The following is a 21,516-nucleotide window of genomic DNA, read 5'->3' on the forward strand; positions in this document are numbered from 1 at the left end:
AGTCGGATCTGATCATCTTCTGACGTCTCTGTGCGAGACTGCCGACATCTGGTTTAGCCAGACGAGTCAGAGCTGACACAGCAGTCTTTTTTAAAGCGAGACTGTGTCACCTGTGAGTAAATGGCAACAATAATTATGCTCCATTGAGATACTGTCACATCCTCGTCATGATCAGATTTGGACAAATTTCACTAACTTAAAATGCTTGTTTTTTTTTTTGTTCGCTGTTTAAATCTGTGTCCCGGTGTCTCCCCAGGGCCCATTAAGGAGCTTTTCAAACCCGCATTGCATTAAAAAAGGAAATAAGAGGGATTACCTGTCAATTAACAGATTAATTATGTTTTCACATGTGAGAGATTTATCAAGGGAAAACTAAGGAGTCGTCTCGGGAAAAACCTTTGTCAAGGTCTACAACCCCCAAGGCTTGTTTCAGGGAGACAGGTACCAGTCACAGCATGTCTCCGCTACTGGCCCACGGAGGTGTGTGGGTGTGTGTGTGTGTGTGTGTGTGTGTGTCCGAATGTCTATGTCAGCAGACTTCAAAGAATTTCCCACACTGTTTGATCCTTTACTGTATGTCTAACTGTGTGTGCTTGTGTGTGTGTGTGTGTGTGTGTGTGTGTGTGTGTGTGTGTGTGTGTGTGTTTCTGGCGTTTACCGTGACCAACCGAACTCCAAACTAGATTATGAACTTCCCACAAATAGTTCATTGGACTGACTTCAGACTCAACAGTATCTCAGCCTATGGCTCTTTAATTTAAGAGGCTTCGAGTAACAACGTTTAGACTGGACTCTGTAAAGTCAACTGGTTTTATCAGGTTATGTTTGGAGAGGGCTCCGGTAGCACATTCCTCAATATAACAGTCATTATCTGCTTATCGAAACAAATAATCTATCAAATAAAGACGAGACTCACAGGTAAGCCGTGGCCCATTAAGGCCTGTCAATGCGCCGTTAGATGGATGCCTGCAGGCCAAACTAATTATTGTGGGATGCCTGGCAGTTTAATACAGTAAACAAGGGAGCGAGACGAGCTGAAAGCAGAGGGGAAATACTAACTGGTGTGTGTCTGCAATAATAATAATAATAATAATAATAATAATAATAATAATAATATATTGAATTTATAAAGCACTTTTCAGGAACCCAAAGCGAATCATATGCATTTGCATTCTGTGCTGTGTCTGTCTAAATGCCCAGGATGACATTCTTTATAAATGTCACCTTCTTCCATTGATTTGTGCATAATTCAGCCTTTGTCACAGAGGCTGGACATCATTTCTGTTTACTTTGTGTCATAAGCAGAGCAAAACTTGCAGAGTTTGCTTAAAGTCACCGAACAACAACAACGCCAACGGCTGTAAAATCCCTAAAACATCCAACCAGAGTGTCACGGGTGCTTTGGAAGATTGTAAGGGAATCTAATTTAACAAAAAATAGAAATTATGATTTAGGATATATATCGACTGAGTCACCTGTCACACTTGAGCGCTATTGAATTTCGTTCGTGTTGCCGAATGTTTTTAATAAACATTTGAAAATTGACATGCTAAAAGTGATGGAAGGATAATACTTAAAAGTTTCCAGCTTCTGCCAATACAGGTGGTACAAGCAGAAACTTGAGAAAACCACCAAAGAAGACAGTTAAATTCTTTGCAAACATCACTGTAACAATATCCACTCTGGTGTAATTATTAGTGTTGAATAACACCCAATTTAAAATCACTTCAAAAGATCGTATCTGGAACATGATGTGGCTTACGAGGGAGTAACGTGAGTTCATCTGACAGGGTTGTGGGGTTACGTTTGACGAGATACAATGATCACATGCAGCAGATGCATAACACAAAAAAACAGCACTCACCGGGTTGTCTGTCTGGTTGATGCCGAGCAGGAAGACGAGCTCGGAGAAAAAGAGCGCCGCCACCAGGTTCCGGTGGATGGCGTGGAGGTTGGAGCGGAGCCGGCGCAGGAGGCACAACAAGATGAAGGTGAGGAGGAGAAGGGCGAGGGAGACGGACACCGTGGTGTAGGTGACGATCTTCAGTGGGAGAACGTCGCCGTGCTGCGGGGGGGGGGAGCGATTCAGACATTGAGTCAGGAAGGCAACTTTCAGTTCCAAGTGAGCTTAGATGGATGTTTTAAATGAATCAGCGAAGACAAACACTCTAAGGGAGTACCTCTCTCTTGGAGATATCCATCAGCACGGCGAAGCTGGTCAGGTGATTACACTGACAGCTGATGTGGCTGTTGTTTCTGTTCAGCACCTCGCAGCCTTTAGAAGACCAGCCGCCTGTCCCTGCGATCCTAAACACCAACACAATAGACAAGAGAAATGTCGTGATTTACACCACTGCACTTTTTAATCCGCAAACATTTTTACTCTGAGATACTGAAAACTCCTGGGCGTGCGAAAACGTGTGTGCGTTAAATCCAACTGACGCGATGGAGTGGTTCCAAAAGACGCAGACAGGCTTGGTCCTCTCCTCCGTCTCAAGCAGGGTGTACTCCAGGGTGATGGGGGGGTCCAGGGTGGGAGGGAGGGGCGGGCTCTCGCTGTGGACTATGGCGCTCACTATGGCCGTGTTGATCACGGGGCGGTTGGGGAGCCTGCACACAAAAAAACTGATTCACTAAAATGTTTAAACATTGAGCAGCAGTTTTCATTTGCTCAAATTCCAGTAGGACACGTTGAAATCAGACAGAACCACAACAGACCCGGAAGTTGTTTACATTTGGACAAACTATATTCTCTTCTATTGTTTTGTTAACTTCCCATTCTTGTCTTAAAACACATTTTTGATAATGTTATCTTCGACCTACAGGCCTATGCAGGCAGGGATAAACGTGGTTCTTTCAAACACACTTACAGTAAATATTATGATATGTTTTAACAATAAAGATGACATATTTCCATGTGATGTAGGGTCTTTTCAAAAAGCACATTATGAATTATAGTGAGTGTAGAGTTCAGACAGAGTGTGGGGCTCTCTTTTTCCCCCTCTGTTTAATGTCATTCTTCATTCTTTGAGGACGTGTTTACGTCTGTTTGAGTAGATTACACATCATAATTTAATCCCAGCAGAGTACGTGAGAGTTGCTCTGCTCTCCCATGTGTTTACTGTCTGACAAAAGGACGTATGTCAACACATAACGGTGCATAGGTCTGAGCTTGTTCACTAACTAAAACTTGTTTTTTTTCACTGTACAGATAGTCCATAGTCCACCTCAGGCTCCTGCGATCAGGGTCGTATCTCTCCGGGAGCAGTTTTCCCAGCGATTTGTACACTATCACCACGGCAACCGGCAGAGGGGCAGTTGGCTCGAGGTGCCGGCGTCTCCTATCAGACACTGTGTGCTCCTCCTCCTCCTGGGGGGGATCTGTCTGAGTTGGAGGGGCCGGAGTGGGCTCAGCTGAGGTAAATGGAGAGATTAAAAAAGACCTGAGTAGGAATGCGGGTTCAACCAAGTGCATTTATTACACGTTGTATGCTTGCGTGGCTTGATTCTACCTCTGTGGCCCAGAGGGCGGAAGTTGAACTCGGGGAAGTGGACGTAGGACCCAAGCTCTTTGGGGTAAGCCTCCTGGATGTCCTGGAACCGAGGGAATGACGCCCTCTCCGGGTCCGACACGTCCAGGTAGTCCACGGTCAGAACTACAAGTCGGGCGAAAAAGGCGAAAAATCGTCAAAATGATGTGATGCCGCTAACCGTCTTCACACGGCGGGTTTTCCACTCTTCCACTCACTCATGTTGTCAGTCACGATAGTGAAGGGTTTCAGGTAGGTTTTCCTGACGTTCTGCGCCAGCGTGTTGGCGTAGTCCTCGAAGTTTCGGAGCAGATGCGCGGTGCCGCCCTCGGTCTTCTGGATATGCTCCCAGTGCTCCTTGGTGTCGGGATCCAGGATGGCACTGCCCGCTCGCACCAAATTCTGGAAAGAATAGGTAACACGAATGAAAAATGTTATGCTTTATTGTTGAAGATTGAATGAAAGAGACAACAAGACAAAATAATGAGGCAAAGGTAGAAATTAGATATCAGGAGTGATGGACTACGTTGCTTTCCCAGTGAGGATTCACCAGTGGAGGGCAGCGTGCCACCAGTGGTCCCATAAATTTATAGTTGTAAACTCTTTTCAACATTTTTAATCGGTTTTACCGCTTTGAAAAAAGTAATTAAGTCAACGTTGATATACATCCTGTCGGTCGTCTTTTCTACCTCATTGAACTCTGCATCCCTCATGGCGGTGAGGTCGAATCCCGCCTGCCGGCTCTCGTACGACAGCACGTGATTCAGCAGCTGAGCGGCCATCTTCACGTCGTTGCCGTAGTAATGCGGGGTGTTGCTGGTGGCGCCGTTGAGCAGGCGCACGATGTTCTTGGAGTGCTCGCTGTCCATCCTTGAACTGTTGCGCCGCAGGTCCTCATTCTGGAAGAATGGAGGGGGGGGGGGGGGTGAAAAGAGAAAGAGAACGAGAACGAGCAGGTCAAGGCAAAGGAAAGCTGAGTGGGTGCAATGAAACATAACAGAAACTGGTCAATCCCGGGATTAGTGAGACTTTGAGAAAGTTCAAGCCTAAAGTATTAGGTTCAGGTTCCAACACAATGGCTGGAATCTCCCATAGACTCTTTATCAAATTACGCTAAATCAGCTTCCTTTAAATATTTTTTTTTGAATAACTACTAGTAAACATCAGGAACAATGCAAATGCAGATAACTGGAGTACTCTTAACACTGGAGTGGAAGATTTTCACCTTAAAGTGACTAAGTGAAATTTCTTTTATTTTGACTCACCAGCTTCTTCAGGTGGGAAAAGGTGACGGTGGTGCAGTTGAAGAGTTCAGGCGTCAACCAGCCTTTCTCATCACTACAGTGGCGGATGGCAGTGCCTGACAAAAATAAATAAAAAATGTACAAAAACAGAAGAAAGTAAAAATCAAGTTCAAGCTCAATCAGATTCCTCACATTTATTTCATACTTAAGGCATTCAAGTTATCAAGCCGATCACAATATACCCACAAAATCATGACATGGCACAATCGGGGAACATATTATTTTAGATCTAAATCTAAAAATTATATTTTATGCCAAGGTTTGTGCTAAAGTTAAATAAATGAAAAAAGGCATATAGTTCTTGTGTAAGTGTTTTAAATATTTGAAACCATACTGAGTCGTTCCAGCCTGAGCCAGTTTGAGAAAAGACATTGACATTGCAAAAGAAGAAATGGGTGAAGGAGAAGCCAGTTGGAGTCTCTGCAGCAGTGTTAGCAAAGAAATTCCCCAATGAGTCTGGGGAGACTACAAAGGGATCGCCATGGTGACGGCGGTTACTAAGGGTTGTAACCAGGAAGGTGACGGCGCTTTGCTGGGAACAGGTCAGTGAGCTCGAGTTCTGAGTTCAACGCGATTCTCTCACTCTGTTTCTCTCTCTCCAACACACACACACACACACACACACACACACACACACACACCTGCTGAAGAAAGGGTATATAATGCACCTGGTGTTTTTCCATGAGTCTCTGCAGATTACACCTAAACGCGCTGTTGGATTAACCGACCAATCAGAGAGTCTTACTACAGAGTTTTCCGGTGTGTGTGTGTGTGTGTTTGAATACCTTCATACACAATAACTCAAAAACACACACTGTCCCACAATGCAGGTGAATCAAACGCTTTAACACAATAACTGGAAATACTTAAGTAAATAAAATGGCTTATTTCGAACTATATGTCAATATTTAGTTTCAGAAAGTCAGCAGCCGATTAATACAGTTTAGCATTAAGACTTTAAACAATGGGGATAATGTTTGCCTGACTCACTCTGAGGGAAACAAAATCTCACACTATTCCTCTAACACAATTTTACCTCAAACTTGTTGTTCTGCTTGATTTCAACCTGTGGCCTCAAAATCGTCTGATCTCCAATTCATTCGAAGTGAATCAGACAGGCTGATTCGACTACATACTATACAGAGCTAATTAATTACTCCACACACCCTGCCCTTGTCATCAGAGGGATCTAAGAGCACTCACCGATGGATCCTTTGGGGCAGTTCATGGCTGCGGGGCGTCCAAATTTGGTCTTGGGCCACCAGATGCCTGCGTCAAACGCCTTGGGACAACCCTCGTAAACCACTGTGGTAGGAAAGCACAAGGAAAAAGAGAAGGTTTAAGTATATGGATTCAAACCCATAGGTAAACACACACACCATGCTTCACATACAGCCTCAATCGCAGTTGTATATCAGACATGTTCAAAGCTGAAAACGTATTTGTAAATTGTCTGATACTTAAATTGGCCGTAAAGGAGCATAAAACTGGACCACCTTAACTTTTACCATAAAACCTTAACATTAAAAGTCAAACACGTGCTCTGTTTCCATCTTAGGACACCACCTCAAACAGCCAAACAAACTGGCACGGTGGCCTTTAGGGCAAATCAAGACTGAGAAGCTATGTGCTATTGCACAAGTAGCAAACTCAAATATTTTCAGCATATCTGGGTTAATTAATCTCCAAGGTGGGGCTTGTTTGTGACTCCTCTTGACTGGCTGTAATCCCACAATGTTTCATTAACCTTGATGTCTGCATGGCAGTGATGCTGTTTTGCTTGGCGGTGTTCAATAAAACAAACAATAATTTTCCATTTTTCAGACCATCCTTTCCCTTTCGTGAGCGTCGCCTCTACCGCACCATGAGACCATCTGTCATCATTAAAGGCTGCAGTTACATTAACTGCAGAGTTGTTGAGAGGCTTCCTATCGTCTGGGCCGTGTCTGCTGCGGAGCTGACAGATCGGTATGAGGCCTGCCGTGGATGGTTACATCTAAGTGACCCGCAGCACAAAACCAAAGTAATGGTTTCATTTATTTTCTAATCCTAGCCCCTTCCCTTAGTTCTTCCTTGAGGTTGGATTTATCAAACCATATCCACATGAAGTATATAAAAAAATTTAAAACGCACAATTTGGGACATCTGTTTTCAACAAAGAAGAAGCACATCGAGATCCATTAAAAGTCTGAACACGTTCTGAGGCTCTAAGGGGCTTCATATTGGGTCAAACGACGTTGACATTCATTCTCAGTTCGCGACTTTGTGGTTTTGTCTTCCATTCATCCCTACTGTATTGTGTGTGTGCGGTCCCACTGCCAAGTTTGCCCACAAGCCAGACTTGCCTCTTCTGCTTGGCTGGTCGGCGACAAAGACACTTAGAGTTAGCTGAACTGCAGCACCAGCAGATGTGAGCGACACTATTTGTCTCCCGCCTGACACTTCATCAATTCATCCGGCCACTCTCTGTGAACCGGAACATTTAGAGGAATAATACACCCGACTTCGGAAATATTTTTTTCCATAACTGTCCTCGTCATAAATACTTTAATACTTCTTTGTCTGAACTTCATGGATTCACCTCTCATAAATGGCATATTATTAATGAGAACTGGCAGCGTTATGTTTTTATATAATATTTGTTGAATGAGTTGATGTTTGCACTAATCCCTATTACCAATTGTTTCTTTCACATATGAGAGAAATGGTCAACTGAATGCATTTATATTGGTAATTTGTAAATTTGTCTGTATAAATTTGCAGGAATAGATAATCAATTTTTTTAAGCTCCACCTAAAGAACTTTTGGTTATGCTTTTAGTCACTTCATTTCCTCTTTAGGAAAATAAAATATCAAGAAATATCAAAGACGTGGGGAAAGATCATGTTTCAAATACACAAAGTATATGAATTCACATATATACCTTCACATCCAGTGGTGGTGACCTCAGCAAAGGGGTTATCGCAGCGGTTGCACTGACGACCTATGACCCCTCCCTTACAGGGACACTGCCCGGTGACAGGGTCGCAGGTCCGAGACTCAGAGCCCACGGAGAAACACTCACAGGGGTAGCAAGTGTCCTCACCCTCGGGGCGATAGTGGTTTTCCTGTAGGAAGAGAAGAAGAAAATAATAAGAAGAAAGAAACTTAGGTATTTTTTTAAGCGATCTGTGCGACCTGTGTTCTAAACACAAATCACTCATGCATCACTAAACCAATATTTTTCATATTAACCGACTTATTATTATGTGTGCTTATACCTTGCAGCGACACTCGCCAGTGGTCTTGTTGCAGTCTTTGTGAAATCCTCTGTTAGTATCACAGTTACACGGACCACACATTGGACTGCCCCACCAGCCTTGGGGACACGGCTTTTCCGCTCTGTCGTCGGAAAACACAGAAATATTACATTAAACTCAGCAAACATAAATTTTTAATTTTTCTTTCATAATTTCAGTGAAAGAAAATATAACGTTGAATTTTCAGAAGACCAAAGTGACTGACTATATGTGTAAAAATCTATCAGTGAATGCAAGCTCATCTCACAAGCTTTCTTTCTCCAACTGGACTTTCCTGTCTTTATTATGGTAATGAAATATCTTCATACCTGCTAAGGTGAATGAGATGTGGAACAAACTGCATGTGCTGTTCGTGTATTCAGTCAGACAAATTACAGAGATGGCTGATCAGGTTTTGACATGTTACTGACTCGCTATCAGCTTGTACAGATCTGATAGCCGACTATCTGTTAAGTTTATCTCTAACTAAACGCCCTGCGTTGCCCCGAATCTAGAATAAACTCCCCCAGTTTGAAGTCAATGAATCAAGTGTGACTCATTCATACAAACACACAGAGGCTTCCTTTCTTTCTCTCTCTCGGGGGAGAAGGGGAGATGGGATCTCTGAGTGATGTGATCTGATAGGGGACAAGTGCCTGTATGAGGGCAACTGAGACTAAACACCTATGGAGGATCGGTCAGGCGTGGAGGGGGAATCCCACATCCTGCTCAAGGACAGGAAGTGATGCGTGTCAGACGGGTCAGGGTTCAGTATAAATAATCTGGTTCTCAATCAGGGAGAGCTAATTCGCCAAGACTGTGCGGCAATGCTGACGGTGCAAGTCTACGCACCTCGTCCTGCGTGAATAAATGAATATCCCAGCTTCACCTGACTCCTTCGTTTGTGACATATCTCTCTCTTCTCACACACACAGGCACACAGACGCTGTCCAGCTCAGATTACTGACCAGTAAAGCTGCTCTCAAAGACTGGACATTGGCAACATTACAAAAAGAGCAAGAGCCTAACACAACAAAAGAAGATTAGTGAGCTTTGTCTCAGTGGGAGGCCAAGTCCTATTTTTAACATCTGGATACGATAGGCCCTGATTTTGACGCTTCTAGTAGCCGTAGACAAACAAAATCAATTGCCATAAACCAAACCACTACACTGTATATATGTGTATATGGAGATGGCACAGTCTCCTACTTTACTGCTCATAACAGCAAATCCTACAGTCACTCTTGCAATATTCAGACTCTGTCATGACAATGTGAGTCTTAGGAAGGAAGAGACCTTACTTGTTTTCACAGTACTGGCCGTAGTAGTTCTGTCCACATTCGCAGGTGTAGCCATGGGAGGAGCTCGGTTTGCGAACGCAGGTGGAAACATGCTCACAGGGGTTGAGCTGACAAGCATCCACACACTCCTTACCGAAGAAACCTGGACAGAAAAGCGTAAGGAATGACATCCAAACCTTACTGAGCAAAATAAAGAGCTTATTATGCACGAGTGTATTACCTGGGTCACAGACACAGCTGTATGTGCTCCAGTCGTCGCTGCAGTGGCTGTTGTCGGGGCAAATGTTCGAGTCGCAGGGGTCGTCCAAGTCGCAGCCGTCCTCCACGCGGATCTTCAGGCCCCGGGCCATGTTCACGTTGGCTAAATTGGTGGACGTCTCGCCCATACGCACACCCTGATGGACGGCACAGAGTGACAGAGACATAAGACATCAGTATACGGAGGACAAGAAGAAAGGGAAGGAGGAGAAAAAGAGAGCAGAAAGTTGAGGTAAGTGTCGTTTTAATTTTCTGGAAGTTTTTTCGCCAGACAAGTGAAATACACACACACACGCACGCAACCACTGACCTGTATGCAGCCAACAAATCCTTTGTTCACGTGGTTTCCCTCTCCAGGCAAACCTCCGACGTGAAGAGTTTGCAGCTTCAGACCTGGTAGTTCATTACCAATCTCCACTGACTTCTGTAACAATAGAAATGAGAAAAAGAAACAGCGAATTAAACCGTGAAATGCTTGAACCTCATGTGGAACCTTCACTACTCGTGATGTAATGTGCCCTGTACCTGGTACATGTTGTAGTCCAGGGAGACTGTGGCCATGTATTTGATGTCCTTGCCGTCTTTGATACTCCTTAATTCTACCAGCAAGTGGTGCCACTCCCCGTCATTGACGCGGACCTGGGGGAAGCTCAGCGACGCCACCAGGTGCTGCCTCAGCAACACTTCCATTCGGACGTGTTGCTCGCTCACCTGGACGTTGGAGAAGATGGGAGAAAAAAATTAAATGACAAGGAATTTATTTCTGTGAAGAAAATGAACACTGAATTGTTAAAGAAATGCACTAGATGCTAATGGCATTTTTGTTGACCACATGCTGTTACCATGAGGTTGATGGTTGAGGAAGGTCCAACAGTGGCCTGTATAAGGGTGCCAGCAGGCTGCCTGGTGCGGAACATGAGGCCAATGTACCAGGGAACAGCGACGGTGATGTCTGGGTCAGTCCAGGAAACCAGCGCCTGACCATCGAAGAACTGAGGAGACGGCATGACTGGAAAGTGTAAGAAAATAAAATAGATGTGTTTAAATGTGCTGTCGGCAGCATTTTAAGGGCAAGCCAGTGCTATATTTATAGTGAAACATTGATGTAATTCCAGTAAACAGGTGTCTACTGAGGTGCAGTGTTCTGCAGGACCGGACAAGCTTTCAGAATTTCACTGAGTGAACAACCAATTGAGAAAAACATAATTATGTGCTTCAATGCAGTGAAAGAGAAAGCGACACGCTGGGGAGAAAAAAAGTAGCAGTCCTTCTTTTTATCTTTGTGCTGTGAAGAGAATTCTTCTTTTTTCGTGAGGGAAAAAAAAAGTAAAGAAAAAAAAACGTTATACAGATAATCTGTTTATATAATGTCATCGGCACTATTGTCTTATTCATTTAAAGCAATTATACTGTACTGTCAAAGGTACTGCTTCTACTACTACAACTAAACAGCACTTAAAAATATTGAGTTGCTTACGTATTAGTTCTGTTACTATGCTGAAACTGTAAAGTTCTCTGGTCCCAAATTGAAATGTCGGGCTATGATCACATTTTTTTCCAGCATGTGATATAAATACGACTAACAATATTGTCTAAAGCATTTACTACACACTAGCAATTACACAAACAGCCAGTGTCTGGAGACATTCTGAAAATCCATAGAAAATCCTACAGACACGACACAGTCTGCACAAACTCCCGTGGGTGTTGAGAGACGGCTCACGCAGAAACAACACACAACACACACACACACGCACACGCACAGCAAGGGTCAATCTTTCAGTAGAGCACGCAGTTCGTGTTCCCGTATAATCTGCAGCGTAGACTTGGTTTGAGTCCTCAGGGCACAGATTTCAGTGTTCACAAATATGCACGTGCAAAGCCTGTAATTATGAGATAACACACATATTTGTTCCTCGCAGCAGGTAGCTACAGTGGTTTTAGTCAGACTACTTAGCCAAAGCTCCATACAATTTGACAAACAAACAGCCACTTCTCTATTCTCATTAACTTTAAGACCAGTCTCTATGGAAAATGACAGAAAGAGCCTCTGTGATCATGCTCCATCAACATGCTATCATCTGCTTATTAGCACTAGGACTGAACACATCCCGTAGCTGACAGAAAATGACTTTTGCAGGGCTAATTGAGACTTTGGCCTGATGAAGGAGCCCGATGAAATGTCAGGGAATAACTCAAGTCAACAAGAATGTATCCTTGAACATCCGGAGCAGACGCCACGTTACTACATCTGGTATTTTAAGAAATTTCCCTGTGAACGAATGTCGAAGGAATTTGCCCTTATTTAGCCATTTCTAAACGCACATCTTTTTCTTATAGAGCATTAAGTGATTGTGCATTAATCTGGTTAGAAGTGCTAATCTCCGTCTTTAAATTCTTCCGGATAAGGGTGAGGATCAGGCAGCTCAGCAAATGCTACAGTTTATGGACGGGAGAGCTGAGACAGTAGAGCTTTGACCGGGGTCTGGGAACCGAGTCCAGCAAGGATCAAACACCGGGAGTCGTATCCATATCATAACAATGTTCTCACTTATAAAATATTAACTTAACCAAAAATGTTGACTATAAACACATGTAATTACTGCAACAGCTTGTTTGACACCAGCCCAGTGATTCAAACTTAAGATCTATACTTGTCATAGCAAGTTAATGCCACCCATGGGCACGCAGACGTGTTTCCAGTGTACAGTACAATTAGATTTTGCGTGGTTTTCAGTTAGCAAGACAGGACTCGTTCCTTAACTTAAAAAAAAAATAAAATTGGTCTGCAAAATTGAAATATGATCTGAGAACAGAACACAAGGCAAAACAAACTGTTGGTGACTTCCAGTGGATTTCGGTCTTCCTATGTTGGCAGCGTAAAACAAACGTGTCAACAAATCTCTTGTTTATCGCGTGGCAGCGAGGTGTGTGTGTCTGTGTGTGTCTGTGTGTGTGTGTGTGTGTGTGTGTGTGTGTGTGCAGACTCAAACCAAAAATGTGTCAACAAGCGGCAGGGGCAGCCAAAACCTCTCCCCAGCTTGCTGTGATCCCGGCCCAGTTCAGATACTGGATACTGGAGCCTGGCACCGGCTAGGCGGCTACCTCATAGACAAGGTGGCAAGGAGGAAGTATTCACACCTTCGCGCATTGAATGGAAGCTCGCCCTGAAGGGGGGGAATCAAAGTTCTCGCCTTTCCGTGGAAGAACATGAGATGGGCTATGTGATGTGAATATCAATGCTGCTGTGATGCTTTTATGTTCCCTTGGCTGACAAGAAAAAACACGGACAGATGTAATATGCCTCTCACGAGCTGACCAATCCATCAATCTATCAGTGCATACGGCTGTAGATAAACTGTATATACTAGGTTTGCAGTACGGTAACATGAGCTGCTTGGTGCGTGTGTCTACTGAGGTGGCAATTGTGACAGCTACGGGGTTACTGAAGTGTGTGCGTGTGTGTGTGCGTCATTTGTTTCATCCTTTGAGTCTGGGTTTTGAGGAGACAGCAGTGAGCAGAAGCTTTCACTGTGACTTTCCATTGGTACGGCTGCTGCAAGAGTCAAGGGAGGAGTTCCTTATCCCAGTATCCCAGTTGATCTGCCGAGCTCACACTATTTCCTGGAAGTCCTCAAGACACACACACGCACACACACACACACGCACACAAGTGTACACTCAGACGCTCACAGGGGTGCATGCAGACACAAACTAAATAAATGCCATTTTTTGACTCTGCTTCAAGACGTAATTCCTGTTTAATGACTAGAAAGTGAAAAGAAACACACTTTCTGTCTCTCACACTCACACACACGCTCACACACACGCATCTTTTACCTTGTTCACAGTTCTTGCCGCCGTAACCGGTTGGGCAGTCGCAGCTGTAGGTGTTCCACTTGCTGACACACACTCCTCCATTCTGACACACATCGTTTGTGCAAAAGTTTTTCTTTGCGGGACATCCTGAATATTCAAGATACACAAATAACAATTAATCAATCTGTATGTGCAGTGTATGTACAGTATCTGTATCATGGGCTGCAGAAACTCAAAATGGAAAGGAACTATGCCTCTGCAGTTTAACTGTCCTGACTTTGGTTTGCAAAGTGGCTGGTCTAACCTTCCGTGGTGCCGTTGTTGGCGATGTAGCTGGCCATGTCGATGGGCTTGTTATCGATGCTGAGGTTTCTCATGCAGCCCACAAAGTCCCTGTTCCTGACTGGGAAGTCCTCGGGCAGGTTGGGAACGCCGCCGAGCAACAGCGGTCCTGTCAAGTCCAGCGACCTACAAACGTCACAGACAGGAAATGAGAACATCAAAAACACTAATTGGTCTGCTTTTATTTTTCCGTAATATAGTTAAATGATGTATTATAAGTGCTTTGGCAGCCCAAAACTGTGGTGCAAGATTTACAGTCTACACACGCTAAAACCAAAACAAATTTTGACTCTTTGAGAAGACAGAACATGCAAATTTAAAATCCATAAATTAATGCTGGACTGTGATAACCCCTTGGTGCCCCATATTCACCCCAGAAAGGGCAACTGAGTTAAAGCATCAACCCTTAACATGAGTGACATTTGTAAAATAAAGTTTTTTTTCGGAGGATTTGGGCGGGCACGAGGCTAACGGCTCCCCTCACCACAGTGGAGTAAGGATCTACACAGCAGGTCATGACGGAAGCTGCTTACAACCCAAGCCCCTCGCCATAAATGGCCACGGGGCTTTGAGAGACTTACGGTGATGCAATGCTGCACAAATATAAATGTTTAAACCACCGACTGTATACATTATGGACATGTACAGTACAAACACTGCTGTGTGGCCAGGAGCATGTGGAGCTTATTATGAATTCAATCGTCGAATAAATCAATTCTGTTGTATATGGCAACCAATTTTAGGGCTAGGAATAATACACAGTTATAGATGAACACCACTTGATAGTTGATATTGAGTTTTATGAAAGTCCAAAAAGACATTTGTGTGAAGGAGGACGTTGACATGGTTCCTGCAGAGAGAGGTTTGGTAATTTAGCGAACCTACAAGTGTAGAACAATGATAATGTCCCTTCCTATTCTGGTTTAAATGTTAAAATGTCAACATTTACAGTATATCAATCAGGGACTCCGTACATTTAATATTTAAAAAGCAGGAAGACATGTGAAAATGAAACTATTTAAATTAAGGTTATGCCAATACAGAAAGCCAAGGGGTTCCTCGTGACACTTCAAAAGTGAAACATTTTTAAAAGTGAAACCTTTCAGGCACCACATCACACAACAATCTACCGTACTGTACATATATGTAAATTCAGGCCAGACACGTTGAAGTATCTCTGAACTCCTCTCGGGTTCTGCTACCTTTGCAACAAGTTCCTGGAGGAATGCAACCTCATTAACTCCCCTCGAAGCGTCCCGTCCCCCCTCCCCATCCGCACTCTCTCATACTAAATGTGCCTCGGCATGTCGGTTCTCAAAATAAGACTCATTAAACAAAAACTCTCACGCTACAAAAAAAATCAAATTAGTCTGTGCAGTAATTCGCTTTAAGCCTGTGTTTTGATGAGCTTTTGGTTATCTAAGGCCATGTCTGACTGCAGAAATGCCACAAGGAAGATCACGGAGATTAAAACACAAAAGGAGGAGAGGATGATGAAATGAGAGTTGGATAATCTGTTGTAGGCGATTGTAGCCTTCGAGGTACATTTTCATGTTAGTCTTCCTCCTGATGGGTAGTTCAGTGTGTGGGACAGAGACAACGGGCCGCGTGCATGAACCAGTTATAAGAACAGATTTGTTTTTAGGTGACAAGCAACTTAATTGAACTCGCGACATTCACCCATTATCTTTAAAATACAACAGCTTTGATTGATTGATTTAACTTAATACTGAATATTTCCTCATAGCAGGCTCAGACCCAAAGCTCCCCAGCGTTGTTTTAAATTTATTTTAGGACCACTGGTTATGCTTGTAATCAAATCTCCTCATGCTTAGGTGGCATCAGTCTGAAAACAAGAGATTTATGACTTCCTTGTGCATTTCAGTTTGTTGAATTTATCTTCAACAAACCTCACAGAAAAAAAGCCTTTTTCTTTGTGAATTTGAAAAAAAACTATAAAAATTGTTTGAAGAAAAAAAAGTTTTACTTCTTCTGTCCGGTCTGGGTGCCTTGGGCAGCACAGGAGTAATTGCCGATTTGCTTTCCGAAGCGAATCGCCATGGAAATGTCGCAGTCATCCACCGCGACCACGGCCACCTTTTCTCCAGAGGGTCCATGAGGGATGCCTAGACGCCCGATGTTAGGCTGTGAAAAAATGATTTGAAAAAGATTACATGAGTTATTCATCAACTTTTACAAATTATAACAATACTGTAAAAGAGGGAAAATATTAAGAGGGAAATAGTTAGAAAGCAGAGACAGAGATAAATGTAAATCATTGAAATGGCTTGATTGACAATTTGCCCCTCCAAACAAAACAACAAAACAAACTGACTTAAGCATTGACAGTTCAACATTTTAAGAAAATGTCATATCACCTATTTTTTATATAATTTTTAGTTAAATAATATACAGTTAAAAAGCAATTTAATATTGCTGTTATTGACAGTTAGTGTTGTTGAGTTCATTTGACTTTGTTTTGGAGACAAAAAACAGACAACACAAGGAATCCCATTTATCCTCTCTCCTTGTGTTTTTACTCTATATTGTTATGATAAATTACCTCAAATGACTGAATTTAGTTAAAATATTTAATGCTCAATTTCGTTCTTTGTTTCTTTCCTTTTCAATCTGAGAAAAGTTGGCTGGGACGTGCGGGTCAGCGCTACACAAACAGTGTCGAGCTGACTTCAGCCGACCTGCAGCAGAAGCACACGGGCCTCTCCCCTGGCTTAACGCGACAAAAAGCCCTTTGTGCGTCTGCTCACAACTGATGATTACAAAGTAGGCTAATTCCTCCATCAAGGCTTGTGGCCGACGAATGTTGATCTGAGAAAATGTGGATCAGCTTAGAAAATCAGGCCAAACAAAATCGCTTTAGTTTTTGTAATATTTAACCTCCGATCAGAGTTCACTGGAGCATTTCCCTAACAATAGCGGACTTGGAGCGAGGAGCAGAAGGAGTTTAATTAAAAAGTGTTTCCACCAATTAAAAAACGACACTTCATTTCATTACTGGCGAGAACGATACGTGATGTTGATAAAGTTATGAGTCATTCTGAGACTTTAAATTTGAAATCGCAAAATAACCCTTTTTTCATTTCCTTGCTTGTGACTGGCTTACAGTAGATGAAATGATTAGTCAGCTCCCTCGTCTATCTCTCCTCGGATAACTGTCAATCTCTAGACTACAAAAACACACAACAATGGGACTACAGATCCCAGATCTGATCCCGGTGCTGTGTTTACCTAAAGCATCCGGGCTGCTCAAAGGCTGACAGGTGGGGCGATAGCAAGAGAGACTTTCAAAACCACTGATGTGAGCTGTCAATAAAGCTCAATGGGAAAAAAAAGTTTTTCTTCGTCTGTTTTCATATAAAATGAGAGTAAAGTAAAAGAAAGCAACGGAAGAGATGGAGAGAGGAGAAAGTAAGCAGGCATGGATAGAAAGACACTGTGTGGTCATTATGTTTGTCTCCTACAAAAATAGGATTAGAGTAATGAGATACTGGCGGGGCAGAGCCGCAGCAAAGGAAGAGGAAATAAAAGAGGGGGGAAAATAGAGAAAGAGCGACAGACAGAAATAGGGGCCAGAAACAAGAGACTGACAGAGAAAGACAAAGGAGAGACTAGCAGGGCAACAGAGGGGGTGCAGTGTTTTCTATTTTGGCTCAGGTGGACTTGAGCATATTTTCCGACCCGGGGGGAGTTTTTTATTGTAGTTGGTCACTGCCACTCCTGTCAACATGCCCTGTTTCCACTGATTCCACCACAAAAAAAAACAAAAACTTTCACACTTTCCATAGAGACAAACAGAAAGTACTGCACCTCTGACACCACTGCCGATCTGATCTCATTTCCTGCCTGTTATTCTCTCCTATTTTCCCATTATTGAAGGTATAATCATGTCACACACACAATCGCACCCACTCACGCACAGATACAGATAAGTGAGTGAGTGACCAAGCTGCGGTAAAAGTATCTGGAGTGTGTACAATTAATGTACTGTAACGAATCCAAGATGCATCCGCACAGATTATCATTATTTGATTTTTTCATTTTAATTTCACATCTTTGTGGGAGTAGGAAGTGAGGAGAAAAAGCATAATATCAACTTATGTTAAGTTCAATAGGCACAAATGATCATTTTAATTGATTAATCTGCCAAGTCTTTGTCTGACTAATGTCTAACTAATGACTCCTTTGACCTATGAAAAATCTGAAAACAGTGACACACAGCAATCACAATTTCAGAGCCTAAGGTGATGCCGTCAAATGTGTGGTTTTGTCCCAGTACCTAAATGTATTTTGTTCGTTTACTATGATGCCAGAAGATATCAAACATTTACTATCTAAAACCAGAGAGTGTTTGACATTTGTGTGTGTGTGTGTGTGTGTGTGTGTGTGTGTGTGTGTGTGTGTGTGTGTGTCTCAGCAACCTACATTATAATCACCCTGTACGAGAGACACAAACACGCTGGTAGGAAACCGCACCCCCCGTCACTGGCAAGCAGACAAATAACCCTCTGCACAAATATCTGCAGGTGTCTACCTTTGTTAAGCCCACCCACTCCCACCGCCTAGCATCACCGCGGCAACCGCAGACATCTGTCTTTCCAGGCGGCCCACGTGTGAGCTGGTAAATTCTTGTTGGGGCATCCCACTGTTGGCAGAAGTACCACAGCTCGCAACCTTAACTCAGACGAGCCCTGAGTCTCATGATTTAATGTGTCGTCACATAACTTAGATTCTACTTCCTGGGACGACAACATTTAGTGCACTTCAGGAAATCTCAGTCGCAGCTATTTCAGATGAGGCCCGACATAAGATGATACGTCTCAGCAGGTTTGGAAATGAACACAGACTTGCGTCCAGATTTGTAATTAAACATGTCCCTGGTTATTAGGACGACCTCATACAATACCCTGCTGTGAAATATGCATGGCTGAACACTTGAAGGAGGAAAAGTTCAGAATGGCCACATTTTCAGTTGAACTGTAGCACAATTGGATTACCTGCTAATCAAGTTTAATGCGTTACTAAAAATCTCGAGAGGGAACAAAGTCCTCTAAAATATAATCAAGGGGCAAAAGAATATCTAACTTGTACATGCCTAATGTCCTAATGTTCAATCCTCTCGTGTGCCTTTGTGAATAATGTCCACACGGAGACGAGCTCTCTTGTGTCCAGACTTGATGGAATTCATTCGGAAATATTCATTGGAATAGTTTAACATTTAGAGAAATAAGCTCATTAGCTTTCTTTCTCAGTGTGAGATAAGATGTATATCACCAGTGGGAAAATAAAAAAGGAGAGGGAAAGGGCTACAAAAGCTAAAGAAAGACCTCTATGAGTAAGACTTTTTGGGTTCATCTCAAGTTGCACTGATTCAAATCTTATCATCGCTTTAAGAACTCAGTCAAGTGAGGAGAGGATGAGATGGAGACAGAGGAGGACAGGAAGCAAAACATGGGAGAGAGCGCCATACCCAGATGTCACACATAATGGACCCACAACACAAAACATGCAGCTGCTGTTACATGTGCAGGTAAGTGAGAGTAACACACACACACACATGCGCAAGCACACGCACACACACACACACACACACACACACACACACACTTGATGATAATTCCTGTGTAACCATGGCTGGTGCAACTGCCTGTATACTGTAGTTTCAGGCTTCTTTCTGATCCCTTATTTTAAAGAGGAGTTGGCCCCTTCACTTTGAGGGGCCCTGCGAGAGTCTCTTATTTACCCTCCACCCGACCCTGACCCAATGAAGATTCCCTCTCTCTCAGGTGTCGTCTCCAGGGGCGATGTGCGTGTCGCGGCCATGGCAACGCACTTGATCCCCACAGCTAGCCACAAAGGCAGAGGACACAAGCGGACAGAAGAACTGACCCACACCCAGCCACACTCGCGGATAAAACACAATCTCACAGTCTAGACAAAAACAACTGCCAACTGCAATCAAAACACCCTCACTTTCTCTCAACAGTAGCGACCTCTCCGCGTGCAGACACAGCACAAAGACCCACCCAAGCACACGCACTCTCTCCCTCTCACCAACAGAGGCACACACACACACACACACACACAAACACACACACAAACACACACACACACACACACATATACACTGACACCTCTATAACGACTGGGCTGTCAAAGCCGACATGACAACTCAACCGGCCCTGCGGCCAGGACAAGAAGCTTTGCCGCACGGATTGAGTTACATGCTAAACACAGTTCGACAGCTTAGTCAGACAAACACCTAAAACACTGTCAAAATGAGCAACTAATGACCCTGTGCGCTTGTGCATGTGTGTGTTTAAAGGATGAGATGGAGGGAATGCCTGGGGGTGTTTATGTGTTTGTGTGTGTGATTGGGGTTTGGAGAGTACGGGAAGGATGTCCTCATAATGTGCTTGTGATGTTTGTGTAATGTGTTGAATGAGCAAACAGCACAAACAGCATTTCTGTATATGTGTGTGTGTGTGTGTGTGTGTGTGTGTGTGTGTGTGTGTGTGTGTGTGTGTGTGTGTGTTTGTGTGTGTGTGTGTGTGTGTGTGTGTGTAAGGCAGGAAGCAGCTAGTGGAGCTGCAGATAGCCACACAGATCATGTTGATAATAAAGGAAAGCGGACGCCGTCTTTTATTTTATTTGGGCTCGCCAGAGGATATGCCATTGTTTCCCTGACTCTTGTATGAAAAAGTTACCCTTGATGGATATTTGAAAATGAGATGAGTGTGCGTGTGTGTGTGCGTGTATGAAGTGGATTTTTGGCCCTGTCCTGCACAGGCTAGTATGTCCCACCTTCCCCCTAGCAGACTCTATCATGTCCACATTACCTCACCTGCCCTCTGGCTATGTAAACCTAGAAGTGTGTATTATTTAAACACACACACACACACACACACACGCACGGACACAATGTCCTGTTTTCAAGCCAACGTGTACCTATTGTCTTTGGGGCCTCTTCATACTCATATCTATCAGTGTAACAGATGGACAGCGGCCATTGTTGGCCCGTGGCTTTCAAGAGGTAAAACAAATGAGCAGATGACACAAAAAATGAGGGAAGGGAAACTGTATCCTGTTTGGAAAAAAATCCTTCTACAACTCGACAAATGCGGTCACCTGCGTGTGTACTGCCATCAACGGTATCAACTTCTGATTGATGTCTTTCACATTTCTTAGAGCATATTCTACAGGCAGGCTTTGTGTCTCACGTATATTGCTTGATGAATTATTTGCTCTTTTCCCTCTCCTTCCTTCTCCTCCTAATCCAGATCATTTTACCATCATGTTGCTGACATGATGGTGATGTAATTCACAGTTCTGCAACCTATAAACTGTCTTAAAGTCGTACTGACTTGCATTTCATGTAATTTTCGAAACCATAGAAACACCAACGAGCAACCGCGACAAGCTGTAGTCTTACCTACCAGCCGTAATGCCAAGCTAATCTATCTAGCTTCATATTTAGCATACTTATATGATATTACTATCAATCCTCTTATCTGACTCTTGGCAGCGGTGCCTCTATGGGGACCATCCAGCCATGATCTCAACGGCCTTAAAGATCGCCAGGATTGATGCTAATGTTTGGCAGTAAAAGCAGTGGAACGATAAAACAAGGCCCGATAGGCATCATATAAGAGTTTAAGAGATATTT

General features: G+C 43.4%; 1 protein-coding gene and 2 long non-coding RNA genes across 6 annotated transcripts in view; 2 read left to right on the forward strand and 1 right to left on the reverse strand.

Annotated features, from left to right (window-relative positions):
- celsr1a (cadherin EGF LAG seven-pass G-type receptor 1a) overlaps positions 1–21,516 on the reverse strand; it is a 79,654-nt gene that overhangs the window by 9,691 nt on the left and 48,447 nt on the right. For all 4 annotated transcript variants that reach the window (XM_035611850.2, XM_047336326.1, XM_047336324.1 and 1 more), the window contains 19 exons: positions 15,820–15,977; positions 13,795–13,958; positions 13,512–13,637; positions 10,514–10,680; positions 10,197–10,382; positions 9,982–10,095; positions 9,634–9,808; positions 9,414–9,555; positions 8,095–8,215; positions 7,758–7,941; positions 6,038–6,139; positions 4,796–4,890; positions 4,220–4,429; positions 3,749–3,932; positions 3,513–3,656; positions 3,228–3,414; positions 2,443–2,610; positions 2,181–2,307; positions 1,865–2,065 (listed from right to left, as the gene is read on the reverse strand). In XM_035611850.2, the coding sequence (XP_035467743.2) occupies positions 1,865–2,065; positions 2,181–2,307; positions 2,443–2,610; positions 3,228–3,414; positions 3,513–3,656; positions 3,749–3,932; positions 4,220–4,429; positions 4,796–4,890; positions 6,038–6,139; positions 7,758–7,941; positions 8,095–8,215; positions 9,414–9,555; positions 9,634–9,808; positions 9,982–10,095; positions 10,197–10,382; positions 10,514–10,680; positions 13,512–13,637; positions 13,795–13,958; positions 15,820–15,977 (2,955 nt within the window). The remainder of the gene's footprint in view (positions 1–1,864; positions 2,066–2,180; positions 2,308–2,442; positions 2,611–3,227; positions 3,415–3,512; positions 3,657–3,748; positions 3,933–4,219; positions 4,430–4,795; positions 4,891–6,037; positions 6,140–7,757; positions 7,942–8,094; positions 8,216–9,413; positions 9,556–9,633; positions 9,809–9,981; positions 10,096–10,196; positions 10,383–10,513; positions 10,681–13,511; positions 13,638–13,794; positions 13,959–15,819; positions 15,978–21,516) is intronic.
- Positions 593–3,730, forward strand: LOC118287081. The gene is made up of 4 exons (XR_004785570.2): positions 593–918; positions 1,895–1,991; positions 3,212–3,419; positions 3,526–3,730. It is a non-coding gene; the product is annotated as an uncharacterized LOC118287081 (long non-coding RNA).
- Positions 3,779–4,953, forward strand: LOC118287082. The gene is made up of 2 exons (XR_004785571.2): positions 3,779–3,945; positions 4,799–4,953. It is a non-coding gene; the product is annotated as an uncharacterized LOC118287082 (long non-coding RNA).

This window comes from Scophthalmus maximus, chromosome 12 (genome assembly GCF_022379125.1).
Source record: "Scophthalmus maximus strain ysfricsl-2021 chromosome 12, ASM2237912v1, whole genome shotgun sequence".
Classification (NCBI taxonomy): Eukaryota; Metazoa; Chordata; class Actinopteri; order Pleuronectiformes; family Scophthalmidae; genus Scophthalmus; species Scophthalmus maximus.